Source organism: Pelophylax lessonae (genome assembly GCF_965119305.1).
Source record: "Pelophylax lessonae genome assembly, chromosome: 1".
NCBI lineage: Eukaryota > Metazoa > Chordata > Amphibia > Anura > Ranidae > Pelophylax > Pelophylax lessonae.
The window spans coordinates 504477460-504500913 of record NC_138768.1 but is presented as its reverse complement, the minus strand read 5'-3'; the positions used below and the strand labels follow the sequence as shown (position 1 = coordinate 504500913).

General features: G+C 40.5%; 1 protein-coding gene across 4 annotated transcripts in view; it reads right to left on the bottom strand.

The window, feature by feature from the left end:
- Positions 1 to 23454, bottom strand: part of NFIC (nuclear factor I C) — a 272434-nt gene that overhangs the window by 186408 nt on the left and 62572 nt on the right. For all 4 annotated transcript variants that reach the window (XM_082243286.1, XM_082243287.1, XM_082243288.1 and 1 more), the window contains exon 2: positions 13053 to 13584. In XM_082243286.1, the coding sequence (XP_082099412.1) occupies positions 13053 to 13584 (532 nt within the window). The remainder of the gene's footprint in view (positions 1 to 13052; positions 13585 to 23454) is intronic.

The window sequence follows — 23454 nt, the reverse complement described above, 5'->3', positions numbered from 1 at the left end:
CCCAAAAATGATTTTGTTCACTGCACCCCAAAAAGGATTTTGTTCACTGCACCCCAAAAAGGATGTTGTTCACTCCACCCCAAAAAGATTGTGTTCACTGCACCCCAAAAAGATTGTGTTCACTGCACCCCACAAAGGATTTTGTTCACTGCACCCCAAAAAGATTGTGTTCACTGCACCCCAAAAAGGATGTTGTTCACTGCACCCCAAAAAGGATTTTGTTCACTGCACCCCAAAAAGATTGTGTTCACTGCACCCCACAAAGGATTTTGTTCACTGCACCCCACAAAGATTGTGTTCACTGCACACCAAAAAGGATTGTGTTCACTGCACCCCAAAAAGATTTTGTTCACTGCACCCCAAAAAGATTGTGTTCACTGCAGCCCAAAAAGATTGTGTTCACTGCAGCCCAAAAAGATTGTGTTCACTGCAGCCCAAAAAGATTGTGTTCACTGCAGCTCACACACAGAAAAATGGATGTGGATCACTGACACCTGCCTATCTCCAATCCCACACCACACAGCAATATCGATTGTAGTTTGTAGAACACAGTTTCCCTAAAATTCAGCAGACTCTGTCCCTAACAGGATTGAGAAGAGATCGTAGATCAGGATTGAGTGCAGATTCACCCCACCCCCCACACAGCAATATCGATTGTAGTTTGTAGAAGACACTGACCCTATAATTCAGCAGACTCTATCCCTAAAATGCCTACAACTCGCCCTGCCTAAACACTCCGACCTGTCCCTCAATTCTATCCGGACACAAATGGTTTTTTCCTGCCTATCTTTCCCTAATCAGCAGCCAGCACATTGATGTGTGCTCTGTCCCTTAGCTAAGCAGCAGAATGACGCTGCTGCGGCGGCTGCCTCGAACTTATAAAGACTTGGTCACATGCTTCAGACGGCCAATCACAGCTACTAAGACATTTGCAGGCATGGCTGGGATGGCTTAAGGCACACCAGTTAAACGATTGTTGATTGGCTGTTGAAAGCCCGCCATGAAAAGAGCGCCAAAGCATGCAAAACCCGGAAATAAAACGACCGAACACGGATTTTTACCCGAACATACAGTAAAGTGTCCGTGTCCGTGTTCGGGTAAAAAAAATCCAATTATTCGGTACGAACACGAATAATACAGTCCGTGTTCGCTCAACACTACTGGTAACCCTAAAAGTGTCAAAAATGTCAGTCAAGGGTCAGATCTGTCCGCCGCAATGTCGGAGTACCGCAAAAAAAATCGCAGATTGCCGCCATTACGCGTTAAAAAAAAACAACAAAAATGACAAAAATCTTTCCCTTTGTTAGTAAACGCGATAACTTTTGCGCAAACCAATCAAAATACGCTTTTTGCGATTTTTTTTACCAAACATATGTAGCATAAAACAAATTGGCTGAAAATGTTAAAAAATTTTGATTTTTACATTTTTTTTGGGGGGAATTTCATATAAAAAAATGTGAAAAATATTGTTATTTTTGCAAAATTGACGCCCTTTTTTTGTTTACAGCGCATGATCAAAAAATCGCACAGGTGATCAAATACCACCAAAAGAAAGCTCTGTTTGTGGGAAAAAAGGACGTCAAATTCGTTTAGGTACGGCGTCGCACGACCGCGCAATTGTCCGTTAAACTCACGCAGTGCCGAATCGCAAAATACCCCCTGGTCAGGAAGGAGGTAAAACCTTCTGGGGCTTAAGTGGTTAAGTTGTAAGTGTTATCTGTCTGCTGGCCATCTATTTCCACAACTTATTGGATTCCCTGCATGCTTTGCAGCTTCTCCTCTGCTGTTTACTTTCAATTTCTAAAAATTACATTTCACATTGTACAGTACTTTGCTGTCTGCAAGCTGTGATTCCTGAACAACTTTCATTGCCTCCTAAAATTTCTCCTCTCAGCACTTCTCAGCACTAAGGCAGGCTCTGTGAAATGTGTGACACAGTAATACTTACAAAACATGGCATAGTGAAGTCATGGAAGTAAATGTGGGGAATCTTTACAAAGTAAGTTTACAGACATCTAGAATTTAGAATAAATGGAGTAAACTACAAAGAATTGAAATACCATGTGGAAATGAACATATGATCTTACATTTTGACCAAAGATACTTTTTAGGCATTATAAAAATGTGAATAGTTTGGGTTAATAAAACTAAGTCTCAGACCAAACCTTATAGTTCTCTTATACTTGATAGTAAAGCTCCCTACCATTAATCTGCACTAGCTCCGTTACATATCCAGAAACAGTGATATCCAGAGAACTGGTGGTCAACTTTCTTGATAAGAGGGGTCTCGATTTTCACAAAAAGGGCCATGATATTACTCAACATCACCAAAGAGCCATACATACAATTACTGTAAGTGAATATTCAGTCTCAGACAGCAGACACACAAAATTATATATTTAAATACCTTGGGTATGATACAAAGAACAGTTAGAGACCGCAGGCATGATACAAGAGATAGACTGTTGACCTGATACATGAATTAGTGAAGACGAAGACTATACACATGATACAAGAGATGGTCAGAGACTGCAGACATAATACAAGAGATAGTGGGAGACAGCAGACACTATACAAGAGATAGAAAAACACCTCTAGTGGAAGGGACTTTATCGTAACAGGTTAATTAAATTTCAAATATCATCAGATAAGTATTAAGTAAAAATATATTTTATTATTTAATTTTGCCCTGAGGCTATTTCATGGTAGGTTATAGAGAATCAACAAAGTATTTGAGTAAACATCAAAAATTGATATTGACTTTACAGAAAATTTTACAATACATAGAAATACATATTGGACTACTTATTGGAGTGGTGTATACCTCCAACGCGTTTCGATAGATACACAATTTGAAAATCTTCATCAGGGATTTATAACTCCACTTTCATAGTCAAAAAACATGCAGTGAAACGACGCGCTCCCAAACACGGAGCATTATCCCAGTTCTTCTCCCCCCTATGTCCTGGCGCATACCTTGTATCCCGACAAACTCTGGATTTCCCCCTTTGTATGTACTCCCCTTCACCATAGAGATGCAAGAGCCCGATGGATACTTTTCTCAGATTTATTCCATTCACAACCTGAAATGAAACCTTGACTGTCCTGACCTCAAAACGATAGGTCCAACATCAGTGCCTGACCTCACCAAAGCACTTTTGAAAGAATGGTAAAACATTCCCATAGAAACACTCCTAAACCTTGAGGACAGCCTTCCCAGAAGAGTTGAAGCTGTTATAGCTGAAAAGGGTGGGACAACCCAATATTGAACCCTGTGGATTAAGACTGGGATGACAATAAAATTCATGTGCGTGTAAAGGCAGGTGTCCTAATACTTTTGGTGATATAGTGTACTTGGCAATCTGCAACTCAAAACTTGCATTAATGCATTGATGCAGTTCTTAGGCCTCATTCACATTGGTATTCAATTTTATTTATTTATATGCAATTAAAGGGCATTTCTAAACACATATAAATGTACTGTATGTAATGATTATAATGCACACGGAGTAGAAGGCTGCATTGGGTTTGGGCTCCCGCGGGACCCAACGCAAATCTCGCGGGAGCGGGTGGTTTTACATCTGCTGCAGGCGGGAGTGGACGGTCACAAAATTTTGCGGGAGACCCGCGGGGTACGGTGCCATTTGGTGTATTGTATTTTCCGACGTATAAGATTACTTTTTATGATAAAAAACATACCCTTATTTATTATAAAAAAGATACCCTTGGCGTCTTATACGCCAGGTACTGTAGCTTCAGCTAGTTACAGAACATCCTTATTAAATATTTTAGCCCACTGGATGTGTATACAGTACCTTTGGCAACTTACAGAACATCCCTGTGCTGTAATACTCTATGTACCGTGCTGAGACAATCATGGCAAGCGGTGTATTCTATTAATGCATACAAAGCCTGCTCGGATTGGCTGAGGCGGGCTTATACAACCTTTGCCAATGCGAGCAGGCTTTGTATGCATTAATAGAATACACCACTTGCCATAATTGGCTCAGCGTGGTACATAGAGTATTACAGCACAGGGATGTTCTGTAAGTAGCTGAAGCTTACTGTATACACATCCAGCGGGCTAAAATATTAATAATACAGAAGTTCTGTATGTAGCAGGAGCTACAGTACATATTAGGGCACATCCAGTGGGCTAAAATATTTAATAGGGACGTGATGGAGTTGCGACAAATGTACAAAATGTACAAACATTGCAGGTGCGGGCGGGAGTGGACACAAACATTGCGGGTGCGGGCGGGAGTGGACACAAACATTGCGGGTGCGGGCGAGAGTGGAACACAGACATTGCGGGTGCGGGCGGTCCTGTCATACATTTAGCGGGGGCGGGTTTAATAAAACAGTCAGGCGCAGGGCTCTAACACGGAGCATTTATTAAAAAATGGAAATCTGTGCATCCATGAGCAGATTAGATATTCTAAACATGTCTAAATAGATGTAAATGCATGTATATTTAAATTCAGAAGAAATGTTCTGAAATGCTTGAATATATATAAATGAGGGTTTCCAATGTTTATATGGGTCAAAATCAGCAAAAAACTTGATTGATCCAGGGAAATCTCTATTATCACTTTCCGGACCACCTGCCGCACATTTACCGCAGCAGACTGGCCCACCTGCGTGAACCAACCTACGTTGGTCGCACGCTTGGTGCTGGGGGGACGAGCGCGTGCTGATTCGCTCCCGTCCCCACTAGGCAGCAGGGATGCTAATGCACAAGGCCGTGGCCGCGATTGCCGCTGGCCACCCGCGATCGCTCCCCCGCTGATAGAGAAGAACGGTCAGCTGTTGTAAACACAGCTGACCGTTCTTCTCTCTGAAATGATCACAGAGCGCCTGTGATCCATCTATATAGGATCACAGATCTCTATGGTCATTTCACAAAACCCTCCCCCCACAGTTAGTAAACACTCCCCTAGGCTCACATTTAACCCTTTGATCACCCACTAGGTTAATCCCTTCCCTGCCAATGTCATTATTACAGTAACAGTGCATATTTTTTGTACTGATTACTGTAGTAATGTCACTGGTCCCCCCAAAAGTGTCAAAAATGTCAGTTAGGGGTCCGATCTGTCCGTCGCAATGTCGCAGTACCGCTAAAAATCGCAGATCACCGCCATTACTAGTAAAAAAAAAAAAAAAGACATAAATCTTTCCCCTAGTTTGTAGACGTGATAACTTTTGCGCAAACCAATCAAAATACGCTTGTTGCGATTTTGTTTACCAAAAATATGTAGCAGAATACAAATTGGCCTAAAAGGATGAAAAATTATGGTTTTTTAAATTTTTTTTGGGGAATGTTATATAGCAGAATGTGAAAAATATTGTTTTTTTTTTTCAGAATTGTCGCTCTTTTTTTGTTTATAGCGCAAAAAATAAAAATCGTACAGGTGATCAAATACCACCAAAAGAAAGCTCTATTTGTGGAAAAAAGGACATTAATTTTATTTTGGTACAGTGTCGCACGACTGCACAATTTTCAGTTAAAGTAACGCAATGCCGAATCGCAAAAAATGGCCTGGTCATTAAGGGGGCAAATCCTTCCGGTCCAGAAGTCGTTATAAAGCAGCAAAAGCCTTAATTAGTATTACTGGGCAGTAAAAGAAGCTCTGCAACCTCCTTTGTAAACTTGCCAGATGAAAATTTCCTGACCCAATTTTCAACAGATTCAAGGGCATTACTAAGATGGGTCCATTCACTGAGCAGACTCCTAAAATCATGGACACTGTTTTATCTAAGGTAAACACTGGTATCTAAACCAAATACACACACTAGCTTTTTAGGTGTGAAGCACCATGGCTACTGCAGTTCAAGCAGAGGCTAAGATGGAAGCTTCCTTGGCTGTGAAGGATTGGAGGGTTTAGTTTCGCTTTCGAAGAGTAATTTAATTTACCAAGCAACATGTTATTTTGCTACTTTTAAATAAAATATAGTGCCTAAAGACAACTGTCAAACAGATATAAGATTTTATTTAATTATCTTATACTAAACAGCCTTCTAGGTCCTTCCTAGAAAAAAAAAGAAATCTCTACCATTAAACAATCGCTGCCTATTCCTAAACTATTATACACGTTTAGAGAAAGTAGAGCGGGAGCTGAATGTCATGTATAATAGAGTTATTGCTACCGCTATTATACATGACAGTTTCTTACTTAACAAACAGTGACGTTATTGACCCCATTGTCGAGGTAAGCAAGAAAGACCACATGACCTACATGGCTGACGTATGCAAAAGGGTGGGGATAGTTTAAAACATGCATGTGAATTTGCCTCATAATTCATCTCAGGCCAACATGGCCTAGGGTGAAACATGTAGGGTATTTTTGAGAGCCCTTTCTATTTTTGGGTGTATACATAGGCCTGAGGCCCAGGAATCACGGATCAGCAGAGGATTTACTGCCGACCAGGAGTCCTCCACCTAGTGAGGCTGAACCAGGCAGGAAAGCAGGTACTACATATATATTCGGACAAGGAGGAGCTCTTATTACCTATACCTGGCCTCCTAATGACCGTCCCAGTACAAGAGCTGATCGACTTGCAGTTGGCTTTACTACACAACAAAAGGATGCAGTATTACTTCAAGTAGACGGTGCTTCTGGTCTGGGAGACTACTTGCAGCTTCACATAGGAATCATCAATACCCTATGAATGACACCTTCTGGGACAACCAATGATTGTGAGATCCACGGATTACATTAAGCGTTGTAGACCCATTACTTGGGTCCACACCCTCTGGTGAGCATATTCCTATATTCAGGTTGGTGGTGTGGGATTCTTTACCTGTTCTGATCACCTGTACAAGTCTACCAAGTTTGATCACCTGTACAAGCTTTGGATGGTTCCATGTATATGCTTCACTTCTCAACACTTGGGACTTATTATTACATTTTCACTTGAGATTCATTATTATTTTTCCTCACTTTTGTCACTTTTTGATACACTGTCATTGGATTGCATCAGTTATTATCTAGCGCTGCACTTTTTATTATAGCATCCCTACTCATTCACAATAAAAATGTAGTGTTAAAAAAGACAGACCGAGTATTTGAAAAGTCCTTTAAAAAAAAAGGGAACAACAAAGTATATCCACTGTCAAGTAATTCAGCGATGTAAATCCACATCAATAACAATGTCTGATACATGCCGAGAGAAAAAAACTATGCCAACCTATGTTTATTCCCGTCGCTTCACTCCCACCAAATGACAGGTACAGTGGATCTCCAGGTGACATCACTGAAGGTACCCCCTTCACGTTGAGGGCATGTGGCCTGGCATGGTTCGGAGTGTGTGTGTGTGTGTGTGGGAGGGGGGGGGGGGGAGTAGTTTGTAGCAAGTGGAAAGCCAGTTTAAAATGAATAAGATAACCTACTACAACATAAAGGAAAAGGTCTGAATAGGGCCTGATTGAAAATTTAGATAATATTTACCAAAACCATTACACTTTTTCTCTAGGTGTATATACCGTATTTCAGATGTAATATTTGCCAGTTTTACTACTAGAGACAGTAGGGCTACTGCACTGTGATGAAACTGGTTTTCTTATTCGGTTTTAAATATATTACTTTTTTCAATTTGGATAGAGTGGTGAGGGATTACAACCCTTGTTAGGCTATGTAACAGGCAAGGCTTTCAAAACTTTGCTTTTACTGTGTTACATGTCATACAGAGTGAAAATGTTCCACTGGACACAGAGATCACTTTACCAGCCTGTACAGGGAACAGAGAATAAACGTATGTTTCAAAACGCATTAGTTTTGCTAATATACATAAGTATATCAGCCTGCTTGTAAGAAATGTAATGAATGTAAAGCATAACATATCTTAACAAATAATGTAACATTATGCTGCCTCACTTTCAATTTTTTTACAGTAATGCGCTTAAAGTAATTTTTTTTAAAAGGGAAATTAAAATATTAATTTCCAGTATATCCAATGATATCACTTACTGGACACACAAAAAGCTGTAGCTAGCGAGCCATGTTGTTCACGAATCATAGGTCAGCCATGACAGTCTTGCAGAACAGTTACACATTGCAGCAGTGATCTTAACCCCTCCCTCCTTCTTTGATTCATGGAATTCATAGGCTTAACTTTCGCACACTTCAAAAGAGCTGTTATCTCAATTCAAGACATCACAAACCTGTGCAGAGCTGTACACCTTTATTGAGTCCTGGAAGAATGTCTGTTTCTGCTGTCTAGGCCTATCGTAAAACTATGACCAAATCCATTAAGAATACATAGCATGCCATAAAAGGATAACCAGAACTAATGGGGATCATAGAAGTTAATCAGAGACCTCTGCCCAATTCAAAACTTAACAAATCCAACCATGATTCATAAACACAGACAGGAACACGAAACAATAAAAATAATAATAAGTATATCTTTGAATGGGGAATGTCATACTGAATGAATCAAGGTCATACATGACTAGTCTAGCACATACAGAAGGGAAGAGCTAAACCATAATCTCTCAGTTTCAAGATTGTAACTGGTACATTTTGGAAGATATAAATAGTGGTAAAAACTGTGTGTAAGGAGAGGACTTGATATTGTCATATCCAGGACAGTCCATGGACATTCCTTAGATGTTTTATTGGTCAGGGGCATCTGCCAACACCCCTTTGATCCCAGAGAAAAAGGGATATGCCAAGACAGTTGAGGTTCTCATGTACCATCAAACCACAAACATCTGCCAAGTTTGAGAACCGATAACCCCCCCTTGCTCATCGACCAAACTCTGTTCAACCCAAGGACATTGCGCATATTCTCCTTCTCACTCTGTTATATTTCTCTGTTGCTGAATTATGTCTTTTTTTCCTTGAAACACCTTTTTTCTGTAAATATTTTATTTTGCACCAATTTTGGACCTTTTCATTAATAAAACCTTTTTTTAAAAAGTGTTAACCTTGTTTCTAAGCTCTTTATGCAAGCTAAAAAATAACCTGTCTCTGGAAGAGTGCTACTGTAAAGGATAAATCCTATGAACATACCTGTTTGTGGTGACAGTGTGTGTGTTACAGACGTTTATTCTTAAATCATAAATGGTATTGATAAAATTATGAGTTTCCTCCTGCTCAGTGGTGACAGTTATAGGGTTAATTGTTTAATTAGCCCAATGACAATCGCTCTCAGGCTGTTGGCACCTATATTGTGGTCCTGCGAGCTGGAAATATTTGTGCAGGTTGCAGCTGAGAGTGGCATTGTCACATAAGTGACAGTGCGGTGTGAGATTGACCAGTCCTTTGTCACAAATTAGTGAGGAGGGCAGGGATCTGATACCCACGTTCATCAAACCACCCTATTAAATGCCCAAGCAAAAAAAGCAAGTAGTTCGTAAAGAGAACTTGACAGAATGATTACCTCACTTTCCTCAGATAGGAGCACTGCCTTTATCCCACTAATGCTAAGGAGAGGTATTTAAACAGACTGTAGCATAGCATACAGTGCATCTGGAAAGTACTCACAGCTCTTCACTTTCTGTACATTTTGCTATGTTACAGCCTTATTCCAAAATGGTTTAAATTCATTATTTTCCTCAAAATTCTAAAAAAAAATACCCCATGACAACGTGAAAGAAGTTTGCTTGAAATCTTTGCAAGTGTGTTAAAAATAATAAACAAAAAAAAAATCACAGGTACATAGGTACTCACAGCCTTTGCCATGACACTCAAAATTGAGCTCAGGTACATCTCGTTTCCACTGATCATCCTTGAGATGTTTCTACAACTTGATTGGAGGTACATTCAGTTGATTGGACATGATTTGGAAACGCAGACACCTGTTTATATATGGTCCCACAGTTAACAGTGCATGTCAAAGCACAAACTAAGCCATGAAGTCCAAGAAGTTGTCTGTACACCTCCGAGATGGGATAGTATCAAGGCACAGATCTGGGGAAGAGTACAGAAGCATTTCTCCAGAATTGACGGTCCCAATGAGCATAGTGGCCTCCATCATCCGTAAACTGAAGAAGTTTGGAACCACCAGGACTCTTCCTGAGTGATATGGGGAAAAGGGAGATGACCAAGAACCTGATGGTCACTCTGACAGAGCTCCAGCGTTTCTGTGGAGAGAGGAGAACCTTCCAAAAGGAAAACCATCTGTGCAGCACTCCACCAATCAGGCCTATATAGAGTGGCCTATGTAGAGTGGCCAGACAGAAGCCACCTTCAGTAAAAGGCACATGACAGCCCACCTGGAGTTTGCCAAAAGGCACCTTGAGTTTGCCAAAAGGCACCTAAAGGACTTTCAGACCCTGAGAAACAAAACCCTCTGGTCAGGTGAAACAAATTTTAACTCTTTGGCCTGAATGGCAAGTGTCATGTCTGGAGGAAACAAGGCAGCGCTCATCACCTGGCCAATACCATCCCTACAGTGAAGCATGGTGGTGGCAGCATCATGCTGTGGGGATGTTTTTCAGCAACTGGAACTGGGAGACTAGTCAGGATCGAGGGAAAGATGAATGCAGTAATGTACAGAAACATCCATGTTGAAAACCTGCTATAAAGCGCTCTGGACCTCAGACTGGGGAGAAGGTTCATCTTGCAACAGGACAACGACCCTAAGCACACAGCTGAGATAACAAAGGAGTGGCTACAGAACAACTCTGTGAATGTCCTTGAGTGGCCCAGCCAGAGCCCTGACTTGAACCCGATTGAACATCTCTGGAGAGATCTGAAAATGGCTGTGCACCAAGCTGATCCTGCAAAGAAGAATGGTCATGCAAAGAAGAATGGGAGAACTTGCCCAAAAATAGGTTTGCCAAGCTTGGAGCATCATAGTCAAAATGACTTGAGGCTGTAATTGGTGTCAAAGGTGCTTCAACAAAGTATTTAGCAAAGACTGTGAAAACTTGAGTACATGATTTTTATTTTTGTTTTTATTTTTAATTTTTAATTTGCAAGGATTTCTAACAAACTTCTTTTACGTTCATCATTATGGGGTATTGTTTGTAGAATTTTGAGGAAAATAATGAATTTAATCCATTTTAGAATGGCTGTAACATAACAAAATGTGGAAAAAGTGAAGTGAATACTTTCCTGGATGCACTGTATGAATACCATAAAATATGATTAAACCAAAAAGGTAACACAAATTTGGAAGTGTGTATGCATTCATTTTTTAACTTGTAATTTGGAAAGCAGGTCCCTACTAAACTCCTACTGCAATAGGCAGAAGTTTTCTCTCTGTCGGGTTAGAATACAGTGAGACAGTTAACGGGTGGCACAAGGGAGCAGTATGGCACCTGCCTGCATGCTGTATGAAGAGGTCTTAGACTCTGTTCACACCTGAGCATTTTTCAGCTTGTAAAACACTCATCTCTGAAGTCTCAAAACGCCCAACAAGCAAAATCCCATTTATTTTAATGGCCCCTGTTCACATATTAGCATTTTGTCGCCTGAAGCAAAACGCCTGAAACTCAAAAAAGTACATGAGCTTCTTTTTTGGCAGATTACAAGCATTTTTGTTAGATGTCAATGCCTGCCTCCAAACACCTGCAAAATACGCCTGAAAAATTAATGAAAAAACGCCTGAAAAAGCCAGAAAAACACCTGAAAATGATACACTCAGGTGTGAATGGAGTCTTAGAGTAGCAGAGGGGCAGTGGGCTGCTCTCAGGACATGGTAGGTGAGGTCTGCGCTTTTCATGTTCTTCTGTCAGTGTACTAGGGACAGACACGGATTCAAAATCAGAGGTAATGGGGCTCCTGTTAAGCTGATGATCAATAAGGCTATTAAGTGAGTCTTGGGCTCGTTAAACACACAAAATACAGAACGAAACTTAATTCTAGCCTTGTCTTTAACATATCACAGTTGCTATTTGTTTTCACGCCTACCACTTTTAATGGAAAGGTTCATTTACAAGTGCACATAGACCCATACATCGGTGCAGAAGTCTGTATTTATGCACCTGGGGAGTGGCAGGTTTTTCATGCAGCCACATGCATCCAGCCTGTTAAAAACAAAAACAGGTATAGAGATGTATTCAGTGCTGCGCATTTGTCCCTGTACTGGGATATGTAGTACTTAGAGGTCAAAAGTAAACAGCAGTGGAGAAGCTACAAAGCATGCAGGGAATCCAGGAAGAGAGAGATGGTCAGCAGAAAGCCTGCAATCACATGAACGATTTTTCAAGCAAGCTTATATTGGATTGTCAAAAATAACTATTATTTATATTTGTATTATATATTTTTTAGTTAATAAAACTGAGGGGTGTAAAATGTGTAATGATATTTAAAATACAATTTGTTGTTTTCTTATAAAGCCTTAAGGGCTCTTTCACACGGTCCGCCTCCGTAGGCGGATCCGTGCTGCTCAGCGGGGATCGAAAAGCGATCCCCGCTCAGCCGGCGGATGACAGCTCCGTCTCCGCTTGCAGTGCGGAGAGGGAGGTGTCACAGCCCCCGCTGCTCTCTATGGGGAATCGGATAAGAGCGGACCGCCTGTCCGCTCTCATCCGATCCGATCCCCAGGACGGATGGAAAATAGGGTTTCCATCCGTCCGGATTTCATAGACAGGATCGGATGCAGATGGCAGCGGGTGTCAGCGGACATGTCACCGCTGACATCCGCTGCTCCATAGGGCTGAATGGGGCATCCGATCAGATCCGCCTAAAAAACTGACAGGCGGATCTGATCGGACCGCCCGTGTGAAAGAGCCCTTATGCATATTTTTATCAACATTTACATGCAGACCCCAGTGTCTTGAAAAATGTAACACTGCCAGGGATGCTTTAAACAGTTACATTGTATAACCATGTAAATGTAGAAAAAAATATAATGAACACCATGTAAAAATTTAAAAAATAAATTTGTTTAAAAAAGTATGAATTCAATATGATTTTACTTTTTTTTTTTTTTTTTTTTGCATTAACAATCTACATTTATCAAAATACAATATTTCTGAAACATTTATTTTGCTTATGAGGATATGGTATGACACAAGGTAAGGATTTTAATGCATGCTTACATCCACAAACATTGATCAGATAAAAATGTATTAAAAGCAGCCAACGGCATCCCCTCACCTCTCTCTCGGATGAAGTAGGCCAAGTACAGGTCCAGCTCTTTAACAGACACACTGATATGGTGCGGCTGAACACATAACTGTGGGTTAGAACAGTGTGCAGCTTTCACCAGTCTCTCGCCATCTGTACTTTCCAATGGAATGCCCTTGAAAAGGATCACCATCACAAGATCCAACCTCCACACTTTATCTGCCTGTCGAAGGCAGTCAATCCTCCGCATCTTGCCTTTCTGGTCTGGGTTGGAGAGAACACAAGTAGCAGCCTTTTTGCCAGTTATAGACAGAACAAAATCCTCGCGAAATTCTGGCCTTATATCCTTTCGAAGCTTTGCTAAAAGCCGGGATGCCCACTTCTGCTTAACCTCAGCCTTCTCATTTAGCAGTTCATCTTTTACACCTCGTTCTTCCTCTTTAGTCATTTTTTTCTCATGTTTTTTGAAATACTTTCTTTTCCTAGCCTGAAGGTTGAACCAGGTGTAGGCAAATGCTCGAACATGAGGGAGTAGAGCTTCAATGAAGGGGTGAAATTCATCCTAGAAAGAAGAAAGTATAAGTTGATTTTCTAAAAAGACATTTTTAACAAATTTAAGTGTCTTAAAAGAGAAGTGCATCTGTCCCCCACCTACTCTAAGTTCGCTGTCAGCTGAAAACAGGTCACAGAAGTGCAGAACCAATTGCACTCCTGAGAGCCCCAGAAGTAAAACCAAAATAGCTTTGGCTATACTTCTCCTTAACTTTTATTTGTCTTATTTTTTCTAAATTACTATACATTAAAAACTACATACACAACCGGAAATTTTTAAACCAGAGAATGTTCGACTATCTTCTGGAGGATCAGGAAGGAATTTATTTTTCTCTTTCGCAGGAGCAAATTGGACCAGAAACTAAGCTAGCTTCATGACTGCAGAAAATTAAGAGACAAAAGGCTGGAGAACAAGCATAAACTAAGGTTGACAATGACATTGCCATATTAGGTCAATGATGTTACCAGCATCCCTTCCACTTTGTTACATTTAGCAATTCTGATTGGAATGACAACCTGCTGTCATGTGACAATTTCTCACGGGTTTGGAACCTTAGCTCACCCCTACCAGAGAACAAATTATTTGTTTGTAGAACAAACTCTTTGCCTTAAGCTTTGAATGTAGATAATAAACTACTGTCTAATTAACCACTTGCCGACCGCCGCACGTACATATACTGTGGCGGTCAGCCCCTCACAGGCAGAGTGACATATCGGTACGTCACTAGCCTGTGAGGCTCTGGGGAGCGAGCGCACGCCGCCGGAGGCGCGTTCCCGCTCCCGCGTGGTAACGGACCCCCCCGCGCGTGTGACCGGCGGACCCGATGTCCGCCGCTCACTCAGCGATCGTCGGGGGAGAGGGAGAAAGGCAGGCAGCTTGTGTAAACAAGCTGCCTGTCATTCTCCCCTGTGTAGGAACCATGATCATACGGTTCTACTATGTAGGACCATTGATCATTGGTCCTACCGCTCTAGTCACAGCCAATCACAGTTAGAATCACGCCCCTAGGGACACACACAGCCCCTCCCTCTCAAATAAAGTTAACCCCTTCACTGCCAGTGTATTTTTACAGTAACAGTGCATATGTATAGCACTGATTACTGTAGAAATGTCACTGGTAACCCCAAAAGTGTCAAAAATGTCAGTCAAGGGTCCGATCTGTCCGCCGCAATGTCGCAGTACCTCAAAAAAAATCGCAGATCGCCGCCATTACGCGTTAAAAAAAAAACAACAAAAATGACAAAAACTTTCCCTTTGTTAGTAAACGCAATAACTTTTGCGCAAACCAATCAAAATACGCTTTTTGCGATTTTTTTTACCAAACATATGTATCATAAAACAAATTGGCCGAAAATGTTAAAAAATTTTGATTTTTACATTTTTTTTTTGGGGAATTTCATAAAAAAAAAAGGTGAAAAATATTGTTATTTTTGCAAAATTGACGCTCTTTTTTTGTTTATAGCGCAAAAAGTAAAAATCGCACAGGTGATCAAACACCACCAAAAGAAAGCTCTGTTTGTGGGAAAAAAAGGACGTCAAATTCGTTTAGGTACAGCGTCGCACGACCGCGCAATTGTCCGTTAAAGTCATGCAGTGCCGAATCGCAAAATACCCCCTGGTCTTTCAGCAGCCAAATCCTCCGAGGCTTAAGTGGTTAAGGTGGGCAGATCAGATTCAGCAAAGCAGATCACATAAAACACCGGCCATGAATCTGACCAGATCATTTGGTCTCTGCACTCAAGGCTACAACCATAGGATGGTGACATCATTGCCATAGTAGAGGAACACCCTAGCACAGACATTGGTAGTAATTATAGCAATGAAAACACTTGACAATCACAAAAACATACAGGTGACTTTGTGTTACAGCCAAGATTACAGTTGTATTAAACCCAAAAAAATTTTTTTAAAGAGTTTGTTACCCCAACATTTCATATTCCTGATATGTACCTGCTGTACCATGTACTTGTATGAAAAAAAATATCCTGTTCTCTTTGTATTGCTTCCTTTGTGTGAATTCCCTGGTGTTCTTGTCGCTTTGCTTTCCTATTTCAAACTGACCACACTAGTAATAAAAGCACACCCATCCAAGCGTGGTCAGTTCTCTAGTTATGCTGGGAACTCAGCCTGGTCTTTTCCAATGATCAGACTTGTCCTGACATGCCCCCCCACCCCCCTCTGTGCACAGCCTTTCACTGGGAAGCTCAATGTACTGCTGTTTCTCTTCCCCCAGCTCTTATGCAAATGAGAACAGAGGGAAAGTGATCACTTAAAAAAAAAGAAAAAAAAGTATTTATAATGTTTTCCATATCGACACACAAATGTTTTGCCTTTCATTTCTATTTCAAACTGAATGGGTTGTTTCACAAGTTGATCATTTACAATCACTTTAAATTGCAGCTCACCAATTCTTAGATGTGGTGGCTATATTATTTTTCTTTTTTTAGTCTTTTTCTCTATATTTTCAATATCCTATTAGGGACCAAGCTGTCCAGACAAGGTGGAAGTTAAAGGGTTGAGATAAACCATTTACCACTGACAGGGTGATTAGTAAAGGTCAGCTTACAGTATATTCATTTATGTAAATACTTTATCAAAAGGAAAAAAAATTGCTGTAACTGCTCATAAACAATCATAACAATTCAACTTCAATTTGTTAGTCAAATCCATCAAAATCTTCTAGTAGTCTAACACTACCCTTTCAACCGACAATGCTGCTGTTCAAAATATGTCTGCTTCACTACTTTGTCCAGAATGTAGGTACCCTAAAACAGCAAGACAGCCACAACATTTAGGGAATGGCAAGCTGCAATACATACATTTTTTGGTTTTGGGTTGTTTTAATGTTATGCAGTAAATATTATAGATTACTCACACAAGAAAAATTAGGGAATAGTCTTCACCGTTGAGCCAGCTTTTGAAAGTACCTGAAATATATATACAGTGGGTATAGAAAAGAATCACCCCCCCCCCCCCACTTTAAAATATACACATTTTGTTGCTTTGCAGCCTAAAATTAAGTTGGACACTGTTTTTTTTTATCCAGCCACATTCAATCAGTGCAACTTATAACATCCAAGTGAAAAAAATAAAACCAACATGTCAGAAAAAAAAATAAAATCAAAAACAGAATCACTGAGTTAGAAAAAGGATCATCCCCTCCTATAAAAATGACTTGTAAACTCATTCAGGTGTAGCTAATCACCTTCTCAATGGCTCACAAAGCTGTGGTAATTTTGATTAGCTCAGCGTGAAAAGAGCTTTCCTGGAGCATTTCAGACCCTGGCAATGCAAATGAATCAACTATGGGTGGCAAGGCAGTGTCAAAAGATCTCCAGGATAAAGTTGTGGACAGACACAAGTGAGGAGATGGATCCAAAACAATTTCAAAGGCTTTATTAATGCATAGAAGCACAGTGAAGTCTATTTGAAGCCAGGAGGAAAAGGGTCAGAGAGGCTACAAAGAGGTAAACAGCAATTCTGAAGCAGTTGCATGAGATTATGACAACGAGTGGTCATTGTGTGCATGTGACAACAATATCACAAATTCTCCACAAATGTGGCTTGTATGGGAGGGTTGCAAGAAAAAAGCCACTCCTCAAGAGAGGCCAAATGCAGTCACGACTGAGATTTGCCAAAACGCACCCTGAAGATTCTGAGGTCACATAGAAAAAGGCATTATGGTCAGATGCGACTAAAACTTAACTATTTGGTCTCAACGCCAAACGATATGTCTGGCGGAAATTCAATACAGCTCGCCATCCAAATAACACCATTCCTACAGTAAAGCATGGAGGTGGTAATATCCTGTTATAGGGGTGTTTCTCTGCATCAGGGACTGGAGCACTTGTCAGGATAGAACGAAAAAATGGATGAGGCACATTACAGTTAAATTCTTGAGGAAGATCTGGTTCACTCTGCCAGAAAGTTGTCGATGGGAAGAAGCTTTACATTCCAACACGACTATGACCCAAAACACACAGCAAAAATTACCACACAGTGGTTGAAGGAGAAAAAAGTGAATGTCCTTGCATGGCCTAGTCAGAATCCAGACTTAAAGCGGAGTTCCACTTCCTCCTCCACCCCCTCCAAAAATTAAAAGTCAGCAGCTACACATACTGTAGCTGCTGACTTTTAATATTAGGACACTTACCTGTCCTGGAGTTCAGCAATGTCGGCACCGCAGCCGATGTTTCCATCGGCTGTTGGGTGCTGCCGCCGCAATTGCCGTTAAGGGAACCCGGCAGTAAAGCGAAGCGCAGTCCTATTGGCTCGGCGGCAGGGGAAGGAGCCAAACATCCGAGGGACGGCACTGCGGTGCCGTATCCTGGGAGTGGGGAAGGGTACCTGTCAAAAACCGGTACCCGTTCCCTTCTCCCCCCTGAAAGGTGCCAAATGTGGCACCAGAGGGGGGGAGGAAGCAAAAGAGTGGAAATTCCACTTTTGGGTGGAACTCCGCTTTATACCCCATCAAAAATCTGTGGAATTACTTGAAGACTGCAGTCCACATCACAACAGTCACCATCAAATTTAACTGAACTTGAGCAGTTCTGCAAATAAGAGTGGGCAAATATTGCAAAATATAGATGTGCAAAGTTAGTAGAGAAATATCACAACAGACTAAAGGCTGTATTTAAACAAATTTGGTTCAACAAAATATTAACACAGGAGGTGATCCTTTTTCAAACTCAATTTTCTGACACGTTGGTGTTATATCTTTTACTTGGATGTTATAAGCTGCACTGAGTAAACCCTGTTGGATAAAACAAAAAACTGTGTCTTCATTTCAGGCAGCAAAGTATCAAAATGAGATAATTTTAAAGGAGGGTGATTCTTTTCTATACCCACTGTATATAAACTTGAGACAGTTGACACAAGCAGACAGTGTCACATTCAGTCCCCTATTCTCTCCACCAATGACGTTAGTTCAGTCAATTAATCCTATGATACTGAACTAGGTGTTTCCAATACTACACAGGACTCTGTGCCTTTTTGGACAATGTTTCTACAAAGTCTCACCAACTCCTCTCTTATCAAGCCTGCCCCCCACCTGGCAACTGGGATAGTTTGTAAAAGGTGGTGGAGGACCCAGAGGAGGAAAGACAAGGACGGACTTGATACAAACGTTTTAAGTCGTAGCTCATTTTCTCCTATTAAGAAGCAGATACTCAGTAGGGAATTATTGTTTGTCCTTGGATTCCCCTCTACATTTAAACTGGTGATTTTTTTTTTTTTGTTTTTGTCTTTTTACTTTCCAACCCACCCCCTCTCATGTTCATTCCTGCCTAGGAGAGAATGATGTGTTCCATTCATGAAGCCTCATGTACATCACATATTATAGAATGCATTAGCTTCAATACAGGAGCTGGAGGTGCATTACCGGGGTGCTGGCTGCTTAAACCAGGAGGAGACAACTGGCTCTTGATGAAGTAAGAAATAAATATGGCCATGCAGAACCTGGTGTGCAGCACAGGGAGGTGTATCACAGCAGACCAATGCTGGATTTGCCAGGCGTGAATATATAACCCAGGTTAAAAGGTAAAAGGAGATAACAAAAAAAAAAGAAAACCACAGAAGCTAGTTAAGTTCCTCTTTAACATTGATCCCTACAAAATTGAAAGAATGTTGGAACTTAGGGAAAATTACAGGAATGTACCTTTAGAACCCTCTGGGTTCTAATTTCTAAGTGAAAAGCACCAAAAATGCATTAGTAATTCCCTCTGCATTCAGGACTTTTCGTGGATTGGGCCTTTACCAGATTCCACATGTATTAGAATACCAAAAATAAAAACAAGTTGAATGGGAGGCAATAAAAAATTGGCTGATGACATAATTAATATACATGCTATGCTGATATGGGAAGTGGGGGGAGCAATTGTACTTCTTGATTGCTCCTATTACCATCATGAGTTACTCAATACATAGGATTTGTGGATGCTTTAATCACTGTGCTCTCATTGCATGGGTAAATTAGTATAAATGAGTATGAGTTTCTAACAGTTCAATACTACTCATTGTCACATTTTATACACACTGCCAAAAATCCATAAAGTTTCCACACACCCTCCTGGACAACCACCAGTAGTTCATTATCACAACCTCTTGCTGATTTAGTAGATCCCTTTCTACAACAGGTAGTCACTGATATTTCATAGTTATAAAGGATTCAATGTATGTAATCCTGGCACAGCTTGATCTTGGCCCTATGTAATGGTAATTTGGTTACCCTTGACGTTAAATGTTTATACACTCTCATTACTCATATGGAGGGTCTGATTGCTGTACACGAAGCACTGAATGAATCACAACATCAATCACCTCCTGATGATTTTTAATAGATTTACTTCAATCATTCTGACCCTTAAATATTTCAAATTTGAGAACAATTTCTTTTTAAAAAATTTCTAAGACCGCTATGGGTGTGAACATATGGTTGTTCGTTTCATATGCTGTGAAAGTAGACGGATTTCCTTCTCCACATTTAATTTATTTTTTTAAAGCTAATTTAAAGCTTCAGCTATAAACACTCCACCAGCTTACCAGCCCCATAAGCAGTACCATGCCTTATATTCACAATCAAATCACATCTCACATAAAAGCATACCCCACCTTCTCTTCTACCCACCCCATCCCTTTTATACAGGGAGTATCCCTAGACCAGGGGTGTCTGAACTTTTTTCAAAGAGGGCCAGATTTGATGAAGTGAACATGCGTGAGGGCCGGCCATTTTGCCTGACATTCTTTGGACCATTAAAATTAAATGCAAATTACTTATTTTATGCAAAGTTTATTGCAAATGGCATACTTTTCCATTTCGTCACATGGATGACAAATCTAAACAGGTGTTATGCCAGTATCATGGAGAGGGCGCTGGTCCTGTCATACTAGCGCCAAAGGTATTTGTGTTTTTCAGTGCTCCCTTATCAGGCTAAGTCTGAGGCCATATTGAGCAAGGGATATAAAGCTGGTGGGGATGGGCGGTGGGTGTTAACATTCGTGTATTCACAAGTAACATGGGCGTTGAAAAATCCAGAGATGCCAGTGGTCCTGAGCAGCGCTCTGGGATTCACAGGGGCCACCACAATAGATTTTTGCAAATTACCTGTGGGGCCATATTAAAGCGGCCTGGGGGTCGCAATTGGCCCGCGGGCCGGACTTTGGACATGCCTGCCCTAGGCTGTTGAAAGCCAGTCATGTAAGCTGTCCAACCAGATTTTTGATATTTCTACAAAGTAAAAATCCTCTTCATGTATCATAAGTTCTAGGTTCTCCATTTCATTAACCAGGTTTCTAGCATTTGTGTACATGCCTTTGAATTTTGTATATGTGCACATTTTATCCTTGCACAACCTTTGATTCCTTTTAGGTTCAGTGTGCCTGCTAGCCTTGGAAACTTTAGTTTCTCTATCATCTGGTTTGAGGCCCCTTCCCTTCGACTTTGTCCACATCTGTACACTCTGTCCCCTGCTCACTACATGGTTCAAGCCAAGCCCCCTATCCAAGTTTTATACTATGTGAGAAAGACTTTGACCTTGCTACAGGAAAAACACCTCCAAAACCACAAAATTGCTACTTATAAGGCTATTCCATCTGGGACTTCAGACCAACCTGCCACTTTGCTGAACTATTTATTCTTTTTACAAAATTTGTACCCTTTTTACACATATCTAAAATACCAAGGTAGATCCTTTATTTGTATGTTATGTAACAGCCTACTAGTTTACAAACTAGCCACCTTGCTACTTTTGGCCAAGGAGTCCATTGTTACCTTGCCCACGGCACTACGACAAACTGTTTTCATGTGAAGAACTTACATCAAACAGCTATATATTTGCTATAAATAAAAAAGTAAACCCAATGGAGAAATGGAAGCTGTATTTGCTGAGACAAATAGAGGTTCACATGTCACCTAAAATCTGACAACTGCTGGCCTGTCAACTGCCTTACCTAATGTGTAAGCTAAAATACTGTATCAAACTTTTATTTTCACTGCAGGTAAGTCTGTTGTTTGTTTGGTTCTGAGTAGATTGTTGTAACTTAAATGTACGGCAACAAGGTGGCCCTAGCTGTTTAACCTCTTCCCAGCCAGTGTCATTAGTACAGTGACAGTGATATTTTTAGCACTGATCACTGTATTAGTGTCACTGGTTCCCAAAAAGTGTCAACTGTGTCAGTTAGTGTCAGAATGACTGCTGCAATATCACAATCCCCACTATAAGTCACTGATCACCGCCATTACTAGTAAATAAATAAATAAATACAAATTACAGTATATATCCCATAGTTTGTAGACGCTAAATTTTTGTGCAAACTAAACACTTCAGGTCCTTTCACACAGGCTTTCCGCCCGGCGGACTCCATTTTGCTCAGTTTGCTTAGCTTGCTTACTTTGCAGAGACAGACCGTCAGATCCCTGCACTAGTCTAAGGGAGATCGGATGAAAACTGACCGCTTGTCCATTTTCATCCTATCCTATCCGATCCTCCAGACAAATGGAAAATAGGGTCACCATTCGTTTGGATTTCATGGACAGGATCGGATCGGATAGCAGCGGGTGTCAGCGGACATATCACCGCTCCATAGGGGAGCATAGAGCATCCGATCAGGTTCGCCCGAAAAACTGACGGAGCTGATCGGAAAGCCTGTGTGAAAGGGGCGTTATTGGGATTTACAGTATACTGTATATCCCATAGTTTGCAGACGCTAGAACTTTTGTGCAAACTAAACACTTATTGGGATTTTTTTTTTTACAGAAACATGTAGCAGAATATTGGCCTAAATGTATATATTTATAAAAAAAAATTTTGGATATGTTTTATAGCACAAAGTAAAATATATATATATATATATATATATATATATATATATATATATATATATATATATATATATATATCTTTTTTTTTTAATTGTTGGTCTTTTTTTGTTTATGGCACAAAAATAAAAAACACAGAGGTGAGCAAATACCACCAAAGAAAGTTGTATTTGTGAAAAAAAAAAATGACATAAACTTAATTTATAGACAGCCTTGCATGGCCGCGCAATTGTCAGTGAAAGTAACACAGTGCCGTATCGCAAAATATGGCCTGGTCATGAAGAGAGGTAAATCTTCTGGAGGTCAATAAAGGCCTGAATTCTTTCCTAAATGCACATAATATAACTGGATACTAACATTTATAGGTAATGTTAATTCAGGGAATATCCAATTGCCTCTTGGGGGATCAGGAAGGATTTTTTTTACCCTGTTGGAGCATGCTTTATTTGTTTTTTTCTCTCTCTTATGGTTGAACTGGATGGACTTTTGTCTTTTTTCTACCAGATTAACTACAGTGCCTTAAAAATGTATTCACCCCCCCCCCCCCTTGACTTTTTACCTATTTTGTTACATTACAGCCTTAAGTTCAATGTTTTGTTAATCTGAATTGTATGAGATGGATCAGAACACAATAGTCTAAGTTGGTGAAGTGAAATGAGGAAAATATATACATATAACGATTTTTTAGAAATAGAAAACAGAAAATTGGCATGTGCATATGTATTCACCCCCTTTGTTATGAAGCCCATAAAAAGTTCTGTGGCAACCAATTACCTTCAGAAGTCACATAATTAGTGAAATGATGTCCACCTGTGTGCAATCTAAGTGTCACATGATCTGTGAATTTTGTCCACCTGTGTGCAATCTAAGTGTCACATGATCTGTCATCACATATACACACCTTTTTTGAAAGGCCCCAGAGGCTGCAACACCTAAGCAAGAGGCACCACTACCCAAACACTGCCATGAAGACCAAGGAACTCTCCAAACAAGTAAGGGACAATGTTATTGAGAAGCACAAGTCAGGGTTAGGTTATAAAAATTATAAAAAAAATATCCAAATC